At 35.5% G+C, this 14,679-nt stretch overlaps 2 protein-coding genes and 1 long non-coding RNA gene across 4 annotated transcripts; 2 read left to right on the top strand and 1 right to left on the bottom strand.

Moving 5' to 3' along the window:
- Nucleotides 1-5,732: 5,732 nt before the first annotated feature.
- LOC113038890 (uncharacterized) lies at nucleotides 5,733-9,732 on the bottom strand. 2 transcript variants are annotated; one of them, XM_026196677.1, is made up of 9 exons: nucleotides 9,248-9,732; nucleotides 8,965-9,104; nucleotides 8,522-8,668; nucleotides 8,151-8,258; nucleotides 8,014-8,055; nucleotides 7,846-7,912; nucleotides 7,542-7,660; nucleotides 7,137-7,316; nucleotides 5,733-5,983 (listed from the first exon to the last, which is right to left on the bottom strand). In XM_026196677.1, the coding sequence occupies exons 1-8, from the start codon at nucleotides 9,516-9,518 to the stop codon at nucleotides 7,206-7,208; spliced, it is 1,005 nt and encodes a 334-aa protein (XP_026052462.1). In that variant the 5' UTR covers nucleotides 9,519-9,732; the 3' UTR covers nucleotides 5,733-5,983; nucleotides 7,137-7,205. The 2 variants fall into 2 exon arrangements, with proteins under 2 accessions (XP_026052462.1, XP_026052461.1); XM_026196676.1 differs by having other exon boundaries at nucleotides 7,846-7,915; nucleotides 9,248-9,729.
- Nucleotides 9,617-10,794, top strand: LOC113038891 (uncharacterized). The gene is made up of 3 exons (XR_003274826.1): nucleotides 9,617-9,740; nucleotides 10,400-10,483; nucleotides 10,656-10,794. It is a non-coding gene; the product is annotated as an uncharacterized LOC113038891 (long non-coding RNA).
- Nucleotides 10,795-11,175: 381 nt separating this feature from the next.
- LOC113038122 (uncharacterized) lies at nucleotides 11,176-13,669 on the top strand. The gene is made up of 2 exons (XM_026195318.1): nucleotides 11,176-11,336; nucleotides 11,669-13,669. The coding sequence occupies exon 2, from the start codon at nucleotides 11,738-11,740 to the stop codon at nucleotides 13,667-13,669; it is 1,932 nt and encodes a 643-aa protein (XP_026051103.1). The 5' UTR covers nucleotides 11,176-11,336; nucleotides 11,669-11,737.
- The last annotated feature ends 1,010 nt before the right edge of the window (nucleotides 13,670-14,679 follow it).

Raw genomic sequence — 14,679 nt, forward strand, 5'->3', positions numbered from 1 at the left:
AACAATGACACTTACCTTTATACTCCAGTTAAAAAAAAACAGTAAACACAATGTTTACGGTAGTGTCATACAAGATATCAGTTCCTAAAGAAACTACAAATCCAAACAATAATTGTTCAAATATATGACCACAAAAATGTTCTATTCATATGGGCTTCTTAGCAGTAGCTTGCTTGATGTAGTTTTCGGTGTTGAATTCTTATGATGCGTCTCATATCTTGCATGGTGATGTCAGGGAACACACTAAAACAGTCAAAGTAGCATGTAGTGATATGCAATTCAAGTTTCTGAAAACTAATGCAATAATTTCTATATTTACCAACAGACAGTTGAAAATGAGCTTTAAATGTCTAACTTTACGTAAATTAAGATTATTTTTGGGGCATCATCAAAGGGGTCTTGGTTCTTTTGTTTCCTCCATTGTGTGATTTTTTTTTTTCTTTTGTGACATTCACAAATCCAAACTGATGATCCCAAAATTCAACTTTTATAGATTAGAACTTTTCACAAAATGTTCGGAATGTTCCTTTTTGATCCAAGTTGGAGGTGACAGTAATTTAACACAATCACTGTCACCTCCAACGTTGAACATCATTTTGAAAAGTAGAAATGTATGAGAAATGTGTAGGAATTTATTTCATTTTAAAAAAGAAATTTCCCTTAAATTAAATACACTCACCAAATATAGCATCAAGTTTTGTGCTATCAAGCTGTGGCTTTGATTCCACATCTTTGTGTGCCCCTGACTGTCTTCCTGTCAAGCTTTAATGAGACAGGGTTTCCCTTCCATAGACAAGCACGGCAAGGTCCCCGATGTATACTGACGAATTTGCCGTCCGCAGAGAGTTAAGCTTTGGCTTGGGGACCTTGACATCACAGCCTGGCATGAGAAACACCTGAAAAATAATTGTCAGTTTGCAATTGGTTATACATTGTTGTTAGACACTAAACTAATGAAATGATAATGAAACACGTTCCCTGGGATATATATCTATTCATCATCTGTGCATTAATGCAAATAAACCAAGTTATTATTCCCCAACCAAATAGGATATCTGAGATACATTACCACATATCCCAATAAAATGAACTAGGGTGCGAAATGCTCCTGTTCAATGTAAGATCCTGTCTAAATCTTCCTATATTTCCTGTGGTCAGGCAATATTCATAATAACCACTTATCACGCACATTCACCATGCAATTGAATATGCAGATTTTTCAGGTAATGTTTAGAATTACTGCCAAGTTGATTTAATTGGACATTGTATAATCACCTTCCCACATGGACCGTAACACTTATATGCATGTGCGGTACTTACCATATCATCAGACAACACTTGAGAAGAAACACATGCAGAGTCTACTGATGTTGAAGGTGTTGCAGAAGTGGATGCAGAAGGTGAGGTCTGAAGTGTTATTTGTCCAATCACTTCTTTCAACTTCGTCACTACTGTGGGAAGCTTTGTTAAAAGAATGGAGGTATATTCCTTCTGTACAGAATCCAGCAGATGACATTACTAGAGGTAAAACTCTAGTTGATTTAGCCAAACCTGCTCATAGATGGCGACAAGGCCCAACGTTTCTGAAATTTCCTCCACATGAATGGCCCAAAAATCTAGTGCCCAGACCTGCTAGTCCTGATCCTGAGCTCCGCAAGCCACTCTTTTGTGGCTTAACACAAGTGGATGATTGCATACTCCCAGATCCTTCCAGTTTCAAATTATGGTCAGAGTTACAGTCCGCAACAAAAGAGTTACTGCAAAAACACAGGGAGGACCCCTGTGATGCCTCTTCAGTCCAAATCCTTCTTTTGAGACAAGCCCAGCAACAAAGTTTTCCCTCTGAGTATCAGTGTTTAAAAGAAGGAAAGCCCACTGAACCTCAAAGCTGTCTCATTACACTTTCTCCTGAATTCAATGACGGGACTTATTGTAGTGGGAGGTAAGCCCAGACGTGTAGAGGATATGGAACCTGGAATGGTTCATCCAATTGTACTCGACCCCAAACATCCATTATCCCATTTAATTATCAAGGACTGTGATGAGAAACTTTTCCATCCTGGTCCAGAGAGAGTTTTCTCAGAACTCCGCCGCAATTACTGGATAATTAGAGGGAGACAAGCTGTAAAAAAACATCAGTGGTCTTGTTTGCAATGTAGGAAGTGGAGAGCTAAGCCATCTATTCCTCAAATGTCAGATTTGCCAAGCTCCAAGCTCCGGTTGTTTAAACCTCCCTTTTGAAAGTGAAAGTGAAGTGACATTCAGCCAAGTATGGTGACCCATACTCAGAATTTGTGCTCTGCATTTAACCCATCCGAAATGCACACACAGAGCAGTGAACACACACACACACACACACACACACTGTGAGCACACACCCGGAGCAGTGGGCAGCCATTTATGCTGCGGCGCCCGGGGAGCAGTTGGGGGTTCGATGCCTTGCTCAAGGGCACCTAAGTCGTGGTATTGAATGATTTCTTTTATTCTACTGTTTGTAGTGACTTAAGACCATCTTGTACATCCTGTACATCTTGTACATGTTGCCCATCCAGTTCATCCTGTCCATCCCCATGTTATGGGAATTGTCTATGAATAATCATCTTGAACTTAAAATATAAGAGAGCAAAGGACTGGTATCTCTCCGGTGTTTTAATCAGACACACCATCAAGTTTCTACACCTCCGATGAACTTTGGATACATTAACATCTGATATCCTACATGGAGATATAAATGATTATAAGAAAATTGTGAAAAGGCCTCATAACTGCATGTTGACACAAATGGCAAAAATAAATCACTACTCACAACAACTTTTTTTTTTTAAACATTTAAATATTATACAAAATAAATACTGATCCAATCATTACCATTCACCACACTTGTTTGTGCTTTGTATAATATTAAAATGGTTTAATTTGAGTTATGGCTGGTAAGGAACCCTGTTAGTTGCAGCAGTCACTTTGCTATAGCAGTCAAACATGCTGCAATGCTTCAGATTTATAGAATGTGGTATTTGTAACTATTTTATGAGGTTGCAGGTGTTTAACCCTACACACAACTACCAACTACCTACCCTAAATGTATTGCTTTTAGCTGCATTTTCATTAAGTCTAGTAAAGTGAGCCCACACTTTCTGTAGTTTTGCTCTGTCAGCCTGTAATCTATTGTGCTCTGTAGAGCACAAAATGTAAACACAGTTGGAAAGTCAAGTTGTGTGTTTGCGTTTAAAGGGCAGATTATTATTATTTTTTAATTCATATAATTACCTCTCATGGCATCAAGTATCTCTTTAATGTTGTCTTCTTTTAGCCTCCTGTTCTCTCTTTTAAGTTCCTTCATTTGCTGTTGTACCTTACTCCAGTTTCTCTCAAGTATGTCCTCATCTGATGAGAACTCATTTTCGATAGCTGACTGGAACACAAAGAGCAAAAAGAAAAGAAAAAGAAAAAAAAAGGTTTCCCCTAAAATTTGCAAATCTTAAAATAATTTACCTGTAAAGAAGTTTGCTTTGCCATCAGCTCCTTCTTCAGGTTTTCAATCATTTGGTCTGCTTTGGGGTACATGCTGTCTTTTTACACTTTTGCTATCAAAATTACAATTTGAAGTTGTTTAATACCAGGGATTCAATTCAAATTGATTTGTATAGTGATTTTCAAAATATAATTCCAAAGCAGCTTTACAGAAATGCATGTTTGTGTTACAATTAAAGCAGAGGAATATATTGCTTCATTATAGCAATGGACATTTGTATTTGTTCTAGATTCACATACAGATGTTTTTATCCATCTAATTACCTTTTTTTTGGCCCCTCCTCTTCTTCTACATCCTCCATCACCCAACTGTTTGGCTTTGTCTTCCTCCTCAGTGTTTGTTTCCAGATGTCTTCACCCTTATTGAACTGTTCCCTTTTCTGGCAGAGATCACTATAGTTGTTTGTCAAAAAAAGTTGTGTGTACATTGTGAAAAACTGTGTTTTCCGCTGTTCCTTAAAGACAGTCTGTGATATATTTTTTGCTTATTTACTTATGTCTAATACGTCAAGTTTAGTGATGCAAACCTTATTAAAAGATTAAAGTTAACTTACCACCGAACATTAAAACTTTTGCATGAAAAAGGGCTGGACAATTATTATTTTTTCTGCCTTTTTCCCACTTCACACTCATCCATCCATCATCTTCATCCTCGAGTGTGGGACATTGTGTTATAATTTATGAACAATTTTGCTGGTCTTGAGTACTCATCCAGTCAATTTTACCCACTTCCAAGCTCTTGTTCTTGAAATAATAAATGGCAAATGCTATTGTTTAAGTGTTGTGACTGACGCTTTTTCTTCATTTTCTTTTTGCTTTGCAGAGTTTGTTGCTTACAATAAACACAATGTGTTGTTAATTAGGCAAGAGCTAAGATTCGGATGTGCGCGAACGGATCACATGACTAAATATCACGACAGACGGTTACAAATTATTTTTTTTTAAATTCGGAGATGCATTCTTGTTGATGCAGGTGTTTGCAAGTTAAATAATGGCAAAGCATGCAGGACCTTACAAAAGGAACTTGGAAGATGACTCAGAAATAATTCCAAGGAGAACCAGGTTCAGATGGATTGAAAATGACAATATGGTAAGACATTTTTATTTTTAAAGTCGACATGAAATTGTATTTTTGTAGCGCATGTTATAATCTTGTGGTGAAAAATTAATCCGAACAAGTCCACACACACACACACACACAAAAAAAAAAGTTTGCCGTGGTAATCTTTAATCAAAATCTGAGAAGTTATTTCTGGTCTGGAATGGCGTTCCTTTTCTGATAACGTCAGTTTGACCATAGACATCATATATGATGTCTATGAGTTTGACGGCTTGGGTTGAAAACGGTTAACCACTCTATGCTATCCCTGGTGAAAATATAATATGCCAAGTATATTACATTTTGGTATACTTCTGTGTACTTAAAGTCAGAGTAATGATCAGTATAAATTAAGTATGTTAATGATTAGCAAACTTAAAGTGTGCTATTTTGCGAATGCTAACTTTGTACTAAATATGTTTAAGTTATAATTTAATTGTAATTAAACACAATTTCAAGTGTATTTAGTGTACTTTCATGTGCTAAAGTGGAACAACTTCAAGTATGCTTAGTACACTTCAAGTATAGGCTGTGGGACAACATATGTGCTTGATTAATGAATTAAAGTGTGCTTTATTTCTATTACAAGTACATTATAATTTAAATTTTGGTATACTTCTGTGTACTTAAAGTCAGACTAATGATCAGTATAATTTAAGTATGTTACTGATTAGCAAACTTAAAGAGTGTTATTTTGGAAATACTAATTTTGTACTAAATATATTTAAGTTGTAATTTAATTGTAATAAAGCACAATTTCAAGTGTATTTAGTGTACTTTCATGTGCTAAAGTGGAACAACTTCAAGTATGCTTAGTACACTTTAGGCATGTCTATAGGGACTACTTGTGATTAATGAAATTAAAGTTTTTTTCTTTGTATTTCAAGTACATTACAAATGCATAATGAGTTTCTTTGAAATGTACAACAAAAAACAAACATAATAATTTGGTGGTAATTGTATATGATTTTTAAGCAGAAAGGCTAAACTACCTATGGGGCACTTAATTTACTCTAAGCTGAATGTTGTAAAGTCAATAAAAAATAATAACAATAATTACATGAATAAAGACATTTTATTAACAAGTATTTATTTAAATCTATTTAAAAAAAAATTATTTACATTTACAGGAACTTGGTTTCAAAACTTAACAGAATAAATTTACCATGTTTTACAACAGTGCAAAAACAGAAAGAAACCACAGAGAACCTTCTGAACAGCAACAGAGGTGTAAATAAAACATATTTACACATCAGACCTTCTTCTGGACGAACTGTTCATTGTTGCACTTGCGTCTGATAGCTGCTCGCACATCAGATGCTGTTGACTGTGGAAACTCCAGCAGAACTGCATCTGTTAACAGAAAAGACAACATATAGCTGAACCGCATAGCACTTTATCTCATGAACAAATACTTTGGGGCCTAAATTTTCAATACAGTCTCTCTATCGACACTCAATGCCACAATGTGTGATACACATATGATCATTCACACAAGTTGTTTAAACTTTCTGTAATTGCATGAACAGCATAAAAGGTTTGATTTACATACACATACTGACATACAGAAATTTAACACCACTGGGCCAAACATTTCTAAGAACAGTAATGGTTACAGGTATGTTTCCACATAAGTCTGGTTTAGCACAGCACCATTACAAACTTTTCCCAACCCATAATTCTTTGTGCTGAAACTATATGAAAAAATGACACTAATGCTCAGCACTGGTCACTTTTTCTCGCAGTTTAAGCACACTAATATCAGGTAGTCCTCCATAATGAGTATATTTCTTACTGTCTGTAAATTGTTCAGTTACCATGGGAACAAGTTGCATGTTTATATATTTACATTTAAAAGAGCTCCATTAACAGCTATAAGGCCTCAGTTATACCAAAGTGTTTTTTGAACACAGCTGAAAATGCTAGGTGCTCTGCTGAAAATGTCCAGCTGCGAGTGCTTGAGAGCGCAGCGTTTTCAGTTGAGACGCTTTGGTTGCTATGATAAGGAGTAAAAAAACACCCGAACTCTCAGCGCGAAAAAGACACTCAACACGCTCCTGGTGTTTTATATATTACTAGACATGAAAAAGAAGTCATAGACTCAACAGCAAAGCACAGTGGTGGTAGTGCGATGATACTGGGCTGCATACGTGTTATAGGTGTTGGAGGGCAACATTTATAGCTGGTACCCTAGATGACTGATGATGGACCAAAATACTGGCCGACAACTAACGTCACCAGTCAAAGTCATACTGAGGCACCTATATTTTTTTGTTATGCGCTTTCATAATGATTTTACATACAAACATTTTTACATAGAAAAAAAATATTATACTTTACCACTTAACTAATGCAAATACAGTGATGTGTTGTATTTTATTTCCCTGTATTTGCTATTGAACCAACTTCTGCTGCATACTGTATTAAATGCATACTGACTTCGCACTTATGATTCAAGAAGATTCATGGTTCTTTTATTGCTTTATAAGTAGATAAAATTACACACCTGTTATGGCCTGCACTTTGGCCACGTCCAGCTGGGTTTTAGGAGGGGCCCCTTTTCCTGATTTCCCTGTTAGCGTGGACTGGGCAAGTACATCTTTTGTAAAGACCAGGACAGCCAGCTCAGTCGCTTACAAGCAAGGCCCCTCTTTGGAACTGAAACTTCACTGCCAGCCAAGGGTTGCTGTATAGAGAAAAAGGGAGATGGAAGAGTGGTATGATCTCTCGTGTGCAGGTTCCCATTAACAAGATAATTCACATGATGTAACATATATGTAACCTACAACTTTAAGGATGATCCCTGTTCAAAACAAAATACAATATGTACACGTTCAAAAGCTATGAATTTAATGTAGTTCTTAAATAATACAATGATAAATGTATCTTTTATTCTTTAATTGTAACGTACCATCTCAACTTCAGTGACAAAAGAGGAGGTTGTGGATGATGGGGTCCCCCCAAACGAGGGCTTCAATGACTTTATACAGTGGACACACTCCTTCATTATTTTAATCATTTCTGGAAGTTCTAGGTGAATTTAAATGAAAAACAAATGTATTTTATTAACATTTATTATGACACAGGATAGACTGATGCAATGTAAAAGCTGACTTGAGATTATGGGACTTCAGATCAGTATATGGCAATTATGACAATTGTGGAACAAACTTTATTCTTCAATGTCAACCCCTGTAATGAAAGCTTATACCTACCACGAAGGGATGCCATGATTTCATCCATTTGGGGTGCCATTTGTTGACCAGTGCTATAATCCATTAACTGCTAAAACAAACAATGAAAAGCAGACATAATACATTTTATTTATTAAAGTCACATTTTACAACATCAACTTGTTTTTGAATGTTATAATATACATTTACATTGTGCTGCATTGCGGGTAATCCTTCATCCATATCACTACCCTAAAATATAATAACAGATTAATTAAAAGCAATACAAAGAGAGTCCATGTCTGAGAGAATGTACAGAAAGCAATCAGAAAAACTTCATAACTTACAATGTCAGGTTGGTTTGGACTCCGTATGACTGTGGCATCATCATCTGAACTGGTGTAATCATCAGGAGTGGATGATTTGGGTCTGGCAGCCTTTAAAGTCTTTGCTTGCTTTATCAGGACAACACAGTCATGATGTAAAAAATTTAACAATGAATAGGAATGTAATAAAAATTAGGGTTTTTAAAAACATCTTAATATGACACCAGGTGATATTTGTATTAACTGTAAACTGTAACTAAGTAACGTATAAAGAGGATACTACATTACTTTCATAAAGCGTTCTATTCTTTTTAAGTAATGTCCTGTTTATAAAGAACAGTACAACAAAATGTAAAATTTATCCAGATCTTCAGAAAACCAGTATCCCTTACACAATAAAGTTGTTGTGGAAATTCCTCCTCAGTTGCCTCACTATTATGCTGATCTTGTGTGTTTTTGTTCTTATTTTTGGAAAGGGAAACCTTCAGGTTTTGAAGCATCTGGTTCTTAGCTGTCTCTTTGATCTTGGTTTGCTTTTCCTGAACAAAATATACAGTTAAAGAATTAGTCCACTTTAAAATTTGAATTGAATGATAATTTACTCACCAAATTAATAAATTACTGCCTGAGCACTCAGTACTCGCTATAGCTTTGTAGCTACCACCACAGAGAAGGAATGTGCCAAAGCCAACATGAAGGTAGCTGGGCATGTTATATACCTCACTTTTTGAGACAGCGTGTAGCAAGTATTAAGAAAGTTAGCTATGTATTTAAACTTAAAAACTGTTTAAACTAATATGCAAATTCATTTGCAAATTTGCAAACTTTTACTCACCATCTTAGCTTTTTTTGCCTCCACCGCATTGGTGTCCAGCATTTTCTTTTTCATGATAACACCCCTGCATTCTTCCTTGGTCCATATATCTTTACCCAAAATGAATAAATTCTTCTTTGTGACAAGATCCTTGAACGAATCTGATATAACGATAGAAATATAGAGGTTAGCCGACACCAGCATGCAAACCAACATAAAAAAAAGTTAACAATGTTAAAACAATGTTAAGTATACAAGAATCTGAACATGTAAACGAAAAATAACTGATACAATATCATCTTACCTCCTAATAGTAGGACTTTAGCTGGTACTGTCCTATCGGGCTCTTTTCGTGTGGGCCATCTGATCTCAATCCAGTTATCATCGCTGTCAAGGTCTGGCTGCGACGTCACTTGACTTAAATTGGCCGAATTCCCAATAAGCGATGCACTTTCAACTTTTACTGTTTTGTCTAAAAAGTAATATATAGCGAATTGGTAAGGCATCGTGATTCGAGACCTTTTCACCTCACCTGCAGAGTCAGACCTACTATGATTGACGGGATTGCGTAACATGTAACGTCAGGCGTCAGATGCTCCGATTGGTTGCAGTGAGCTTCAAAACTATACGGCACACACTTTACCGCCAAATTCAAAGTTAGAGACTAGATACTCTGAAACAGTCTATGCTCTGAAATCATGGCATCAAACCGTAATTTGAAAAGACATTTGAATTGCGACGGGACTCAACCAGAGACGCCCAGAACAACAAAATACAGAAGACTTCATCAAAAAAAGGTAAACATAAATAATAAAAAACATTTATGAAAACATTTTTCACAAGAAAACTGTAAATTACGGTGTACTGCAATAGCCTACAGCAATTATTAAAATAATTTAGGAGGTGTTGTTTTATCTTATAGGTGCTTCATTATTTGTTCTTTATATTTTATATGTGAACCTGCTTTGTAATAATTAACCATTATGAAAAGCACTATATTAATAAATATTTTAAGTACAGCAGTATTTTGTAAAGGTAAATATTATAAATTAATAAACTGCTGTAAAATCTCAAATTAAATAAATTTGCTATATAAATATAACAATGTATATTTTGTACATGATACATGCCTTTTTTTCCTCTGAGAAGTGTTTCATATTTGATTTTTATCCCATCTAAAAACACAGTAGTACAGTGTATATATGGGTTATTACAGTGTAACACCCCATCTGTAAGACTGGACCAATGTGATGGTAAAATCTTTATTAATATAATTTACTTTATTACTTTTAGTACTTTCAGTATTCATATGACCCAAGACTGTCACATAATGTAACTTTTCAAAGACAAAAGCTTCATGGTGTTTTGAAAATTTGTTAAACATGAGACATTACAGGCACTATTGGTGTATAAATTTTACTGTTTTACAGTTATGTTGTTTGTACTGTATTTGCAGAAACCACTGAAATTAATATACAAGAGATTTCTTTGTACATCTCCAGTTCCCAACTCTTTGGACAGAGGAACAGTTTGTGAAAAGGTATGACTTTAAGAGAAAAATGTTTATGTTTAACAGCATTTTTTATTACTAATTAATTAGACATTTAAACTGTATAAGTCAGTCCTTCAAAAATACTGCTTTTATTTTGTTAGATGCTAAATACTGCTGTTTTATCACTGAAACTGCACTTTTTCTTATCCATTTGTCTCAGATACAACTTACACATGTTGATGCAGATAATTGTAAAGTGCAAAGAAGCCTGCAAGACAGTAAAAATCAGAAAGGAGACACAGAAGAAAGGAGGCAAGATGTGATATCTGAAACAGTGATAAGGTTTAAGAAGACAGAACATGAAAGCAAAGATGATAATGTAAGTGCACAGGAGGATAGAGAGGAAGATGATGGAAGTGAACAGGAAGACAGAGAGGTACATGATGAAGATGCACAGGAAGACAGAGAGGAAGATGATGAAGATGCACAGGAAGACAGAGAGGAAGATGATGGAAGTGAACAGGAAGACAGAGAGGAAGATGATGAAGATGCACAGGAAGACAGAGAGGAAGATGATGGAAGTGAACAGGAAGACAGAGAGGTACATGATGAAGATGCACAGGAAGACAGAGAGGAAGATGATGAAGATGCACAGGAAGACAGAGAGGAAGATGATGGAAGTGAACAGGAAGACAGAGAGGTACATGATGAAGATGCACAGGAAGACAGAGAGGAAGATGATGAAGATGCACAGGAAGACAGAGAGGAAGATGATGGAAGTGAACAGGAAGACAGAGAGGAAGATGATGGAAATGAACAGGAGGACAGAGAGGAAGATGGTGGAAGAAAACAACAAAGAGTCTGTGAAATAAAAAGCCAAGATCGAGATGAGTTTCTTAAGGTAATTTCAGCATTTACTAATACTTTTTTAAATAAAAGTATCTATTAACATAAGGTAATGCACACTGAACTAACATGAACCAACAATGTTCAGTTGTATTGATATTAGAAAAGTATTATAAATGACAAATGCTTTACAAATATATATTTTTGTATTTCTTAGTTATTACCATGTTAGCTACAGCATTTACTAATCTTGATGAATCCTTAAATTCAAAGTGTAACTATGTTGACTGTAAGCCTATCTGTTTTGACAGAACAACACTATAAGTGCTGCTGCATTTCTTCAAATATTGCTTTAGGTGTAAATGTGATTAATTTTGTGTTTTACAGAAACAGCTAGATGATGATCTTGTATACCCTGGTGCTCCTCTCACGAAGGGACAGAGTCTGCTTTTACTCATGTCATATGTACTGAGGCACAATTTGACAGGTGTAGCACTTCAGGATCTTCTTACATTGTTTAATGCACATTTCCCTGGCTTGGTGCCAGCAACCACATACCTTTTTCATAAAGCCTATGGACAGTTTGGCCAGTATAAGCCCCATTTCTATTGTATCAACTGTGAAACCTACATTGGACCCAGTGAGACAGCACCACAAAACTGTTCTTCTTGTAATACTGAATTTGACATTGAGAACAGCCTAAAACTTGGGTCGTACTTTCTTGTACTTAGCCTATCAGCCCAAATAGTGGACATTTTGGAAAAACCTGATATACATTTGAATACAAAGGAATCAACTCCTGGCATTCTTTCTGATATTCAGTGTGGGGCAGAATATCAAAAATTCAAGCAAACTGGACAAATGGGGGATGATGACATTTCAATTTTGTGGAACTGTGATGGAATTCCAGTTTTCAAAAGTAATAATGTTCAGATATGGCCAATCCAGTGTCAAATTGTAGAACTGTCACCAAGAGTCCGGCAAGGTAATATATGCATTCCATGCTTATGGCTTGGTAACAGCAAGCCAAATATGGCTACATTTTTAACTGCTTTTGTTGCACAGCTTAAAGAACTGGAACAGGTTGGTATTAAATGGAGGGACTCTGAAAACACAGAGCACACAAGCAAAATTCATTCGCTACTCTGCTCCTCAGATTCAATTGCCCGCCCCCTCCTGAGAAATACGAAACAATTTAATGGAAAATATGGATGTGACTTCTGCCTTCACTCTGGTGGTGGCCCATATGTATGGGAAACACCAGAACCACCATTAAGGACAGAGACTGACCATTTCAGGCACGCAATGCTGGCAACACCTGAGAGACCAATAATGGGTGTGAAAGGCCCATCCCCTCTGATGGAACTTGAGAGCTTTAAAATGATCACTGGATTTGTTCCGGACTACCAGCACTGTGTTTGCCTTGGTGTAACGAAACAGTTAACATCTCTGTGGTTGGATAGTAAGCACCATAAGGAAGAATGGTACTTGGGCTCTAAGGTCAGTGACATAGACCAGGGACTAATGTTAATTAGCCCACCTGTGGAGGTCACAAGGGCACCCAGATCAGTTAAGGACCGAAAATTCTGGAAGGCGTCTGAATGGAGGTCATTTTTGCTCTTTTATGCTTTGACTGTTTTGAGTGGAATTTTAAAAAAGAAGTACTGGAGTCATCTTTTTTTGTTAGTTTTTGCAATTCACACTCTTCTGCAGGATGCAGTGAAAATGACCCACGTGGATATGGCAGAGCAAGCTCTTCGAAAGTTCGTACATAATTTTGAGAAACTGTATGGTGCTGGTAATGTCTCTTTCAATGTACATTTGTTAATGCACTTGGCATCAAGCGTACGCAACTGGGGACCATTGTGGGCAACATCCACATTTCCATTTGAATCATTCAATGGGACTTTGCTAAAATTTTTTAATGGAACAACACATGTGTCTGCTCAAATAGTGAAAAGATTCCTTAGGTGGAGGGGTCTTTCAACAAAAGCAGAGACTATAATGGAAAATGCAAATGACAACATAAAAAAAATATTTGGCAAACTCCAGGGTAGGTCTGGCGTAACAAAAACGTCAAAAGAGTTTCCAGATAATGTCAGAGGTTTTGGCTGCCCAAAGAAAGGCAGCACATCTGTGCTGCAGAGGAGGGCTATTGAACATTTCACAGGAGACACTGTTCATTTAGGTTTATTTTATGACCGTTTCATTTGCAACAGTCTTGTTTATCATTCATATAATAACACAACTCTTAAAAAGAGAAATAATTCTGTTGTACAGTTAATTGATGGGACATTCTGTGAGATTTTGACCTTGGTGGCCTACACATCTGAGGATGGGGCCTCTTCTGTATTTGATACAAACAGTTTCTGTCTTTTAAAGAGTTAAAGAGCTAGCCAAGAGTGGAAGAAAGGTTTATAGAGATGCTCAGTTAAATATATCCTGTACATTTCTAACTGAAGTGTGTCACACCAATAATGTATTTGCTGTACATCCTCAGTCATTAGAGCGCAAATGTGTAATGGTGAAGTCTAAGGACAAAATGTATGTTAGTCCACTTCCAAACAATGTTGAAAGAGACTAAAACTGTTTCCTGCAAACAGAAATGTTTGTAATTGTACCAGTGAAAAACATGCAACTGTTAATGTTAATCCCATTTTTTTTTTCCATAATTCACTGTGTAACTCAATTACATAACAGGTTTTTCTTATATTTCATATCAGTCCTGAACATTATTGTGTTTAATGTTAAATATTTAACATAAATAATGTTACATAGTGTGTTTAATGTCAATTTTTTTGTTAATGTTTTTAGGATTATTATGACCCTGTCATTTATGATTGTATCATGATACTTCTAATATTAGCTCAATAAACATAACTGCATATAAAAAAACTGTTAAAAGAACAGACATTTGTGCAATGCATATATTGTATTGAAAATATATTTATAACAGGCTTTCAAAAATTTCATCACTTTTGCCAAGTTACAAAGTTCCTAGCTTAAATAAGTAAACGTTAAAGTCACACTCAAAATTAACTTAAAATATGCTAAATCTTCAATATATTAAATAAACTATTTTTAAAATATGCTTTCAGTGCATTGTGACAAGCATAATTTCAAGCATGCAGTTAAAATTTGTCTAAAATATACTTAAAAATAAAGCTAAAATAAATAAACTTCTAAAATTCTACTTTAATTTCACTTTTAGTACATTTTTCTAAAATATAGTATAATAGAGTATAATAAATTACAATTTTTTTTAAAGTATATTAAAAGTCGTACTGAAAATTAGTACCAGAAGTATGTTGCTAATATACGTTTAATACATTTAAAGACTGTGTTATTTTTGGTTAGTATATTTGCAGTGTATTGTTTAAAATTAAAATATATTTTAA

Source organism: Carassius auratus, chromosome 21 (genome assembly GCF_003368295.1).
Source record: "Carassius auratus strain Wakin chromosome 21, ASM336829v1, whole genome shotgun sequence".
Taxonomy (NCBI): domain Eukaryota; kingdom Metazoa; phylum Chordata; class Actinopteri; order Cypriniformes; family Cyprinidae; genus Carassius; species Carassius auratus.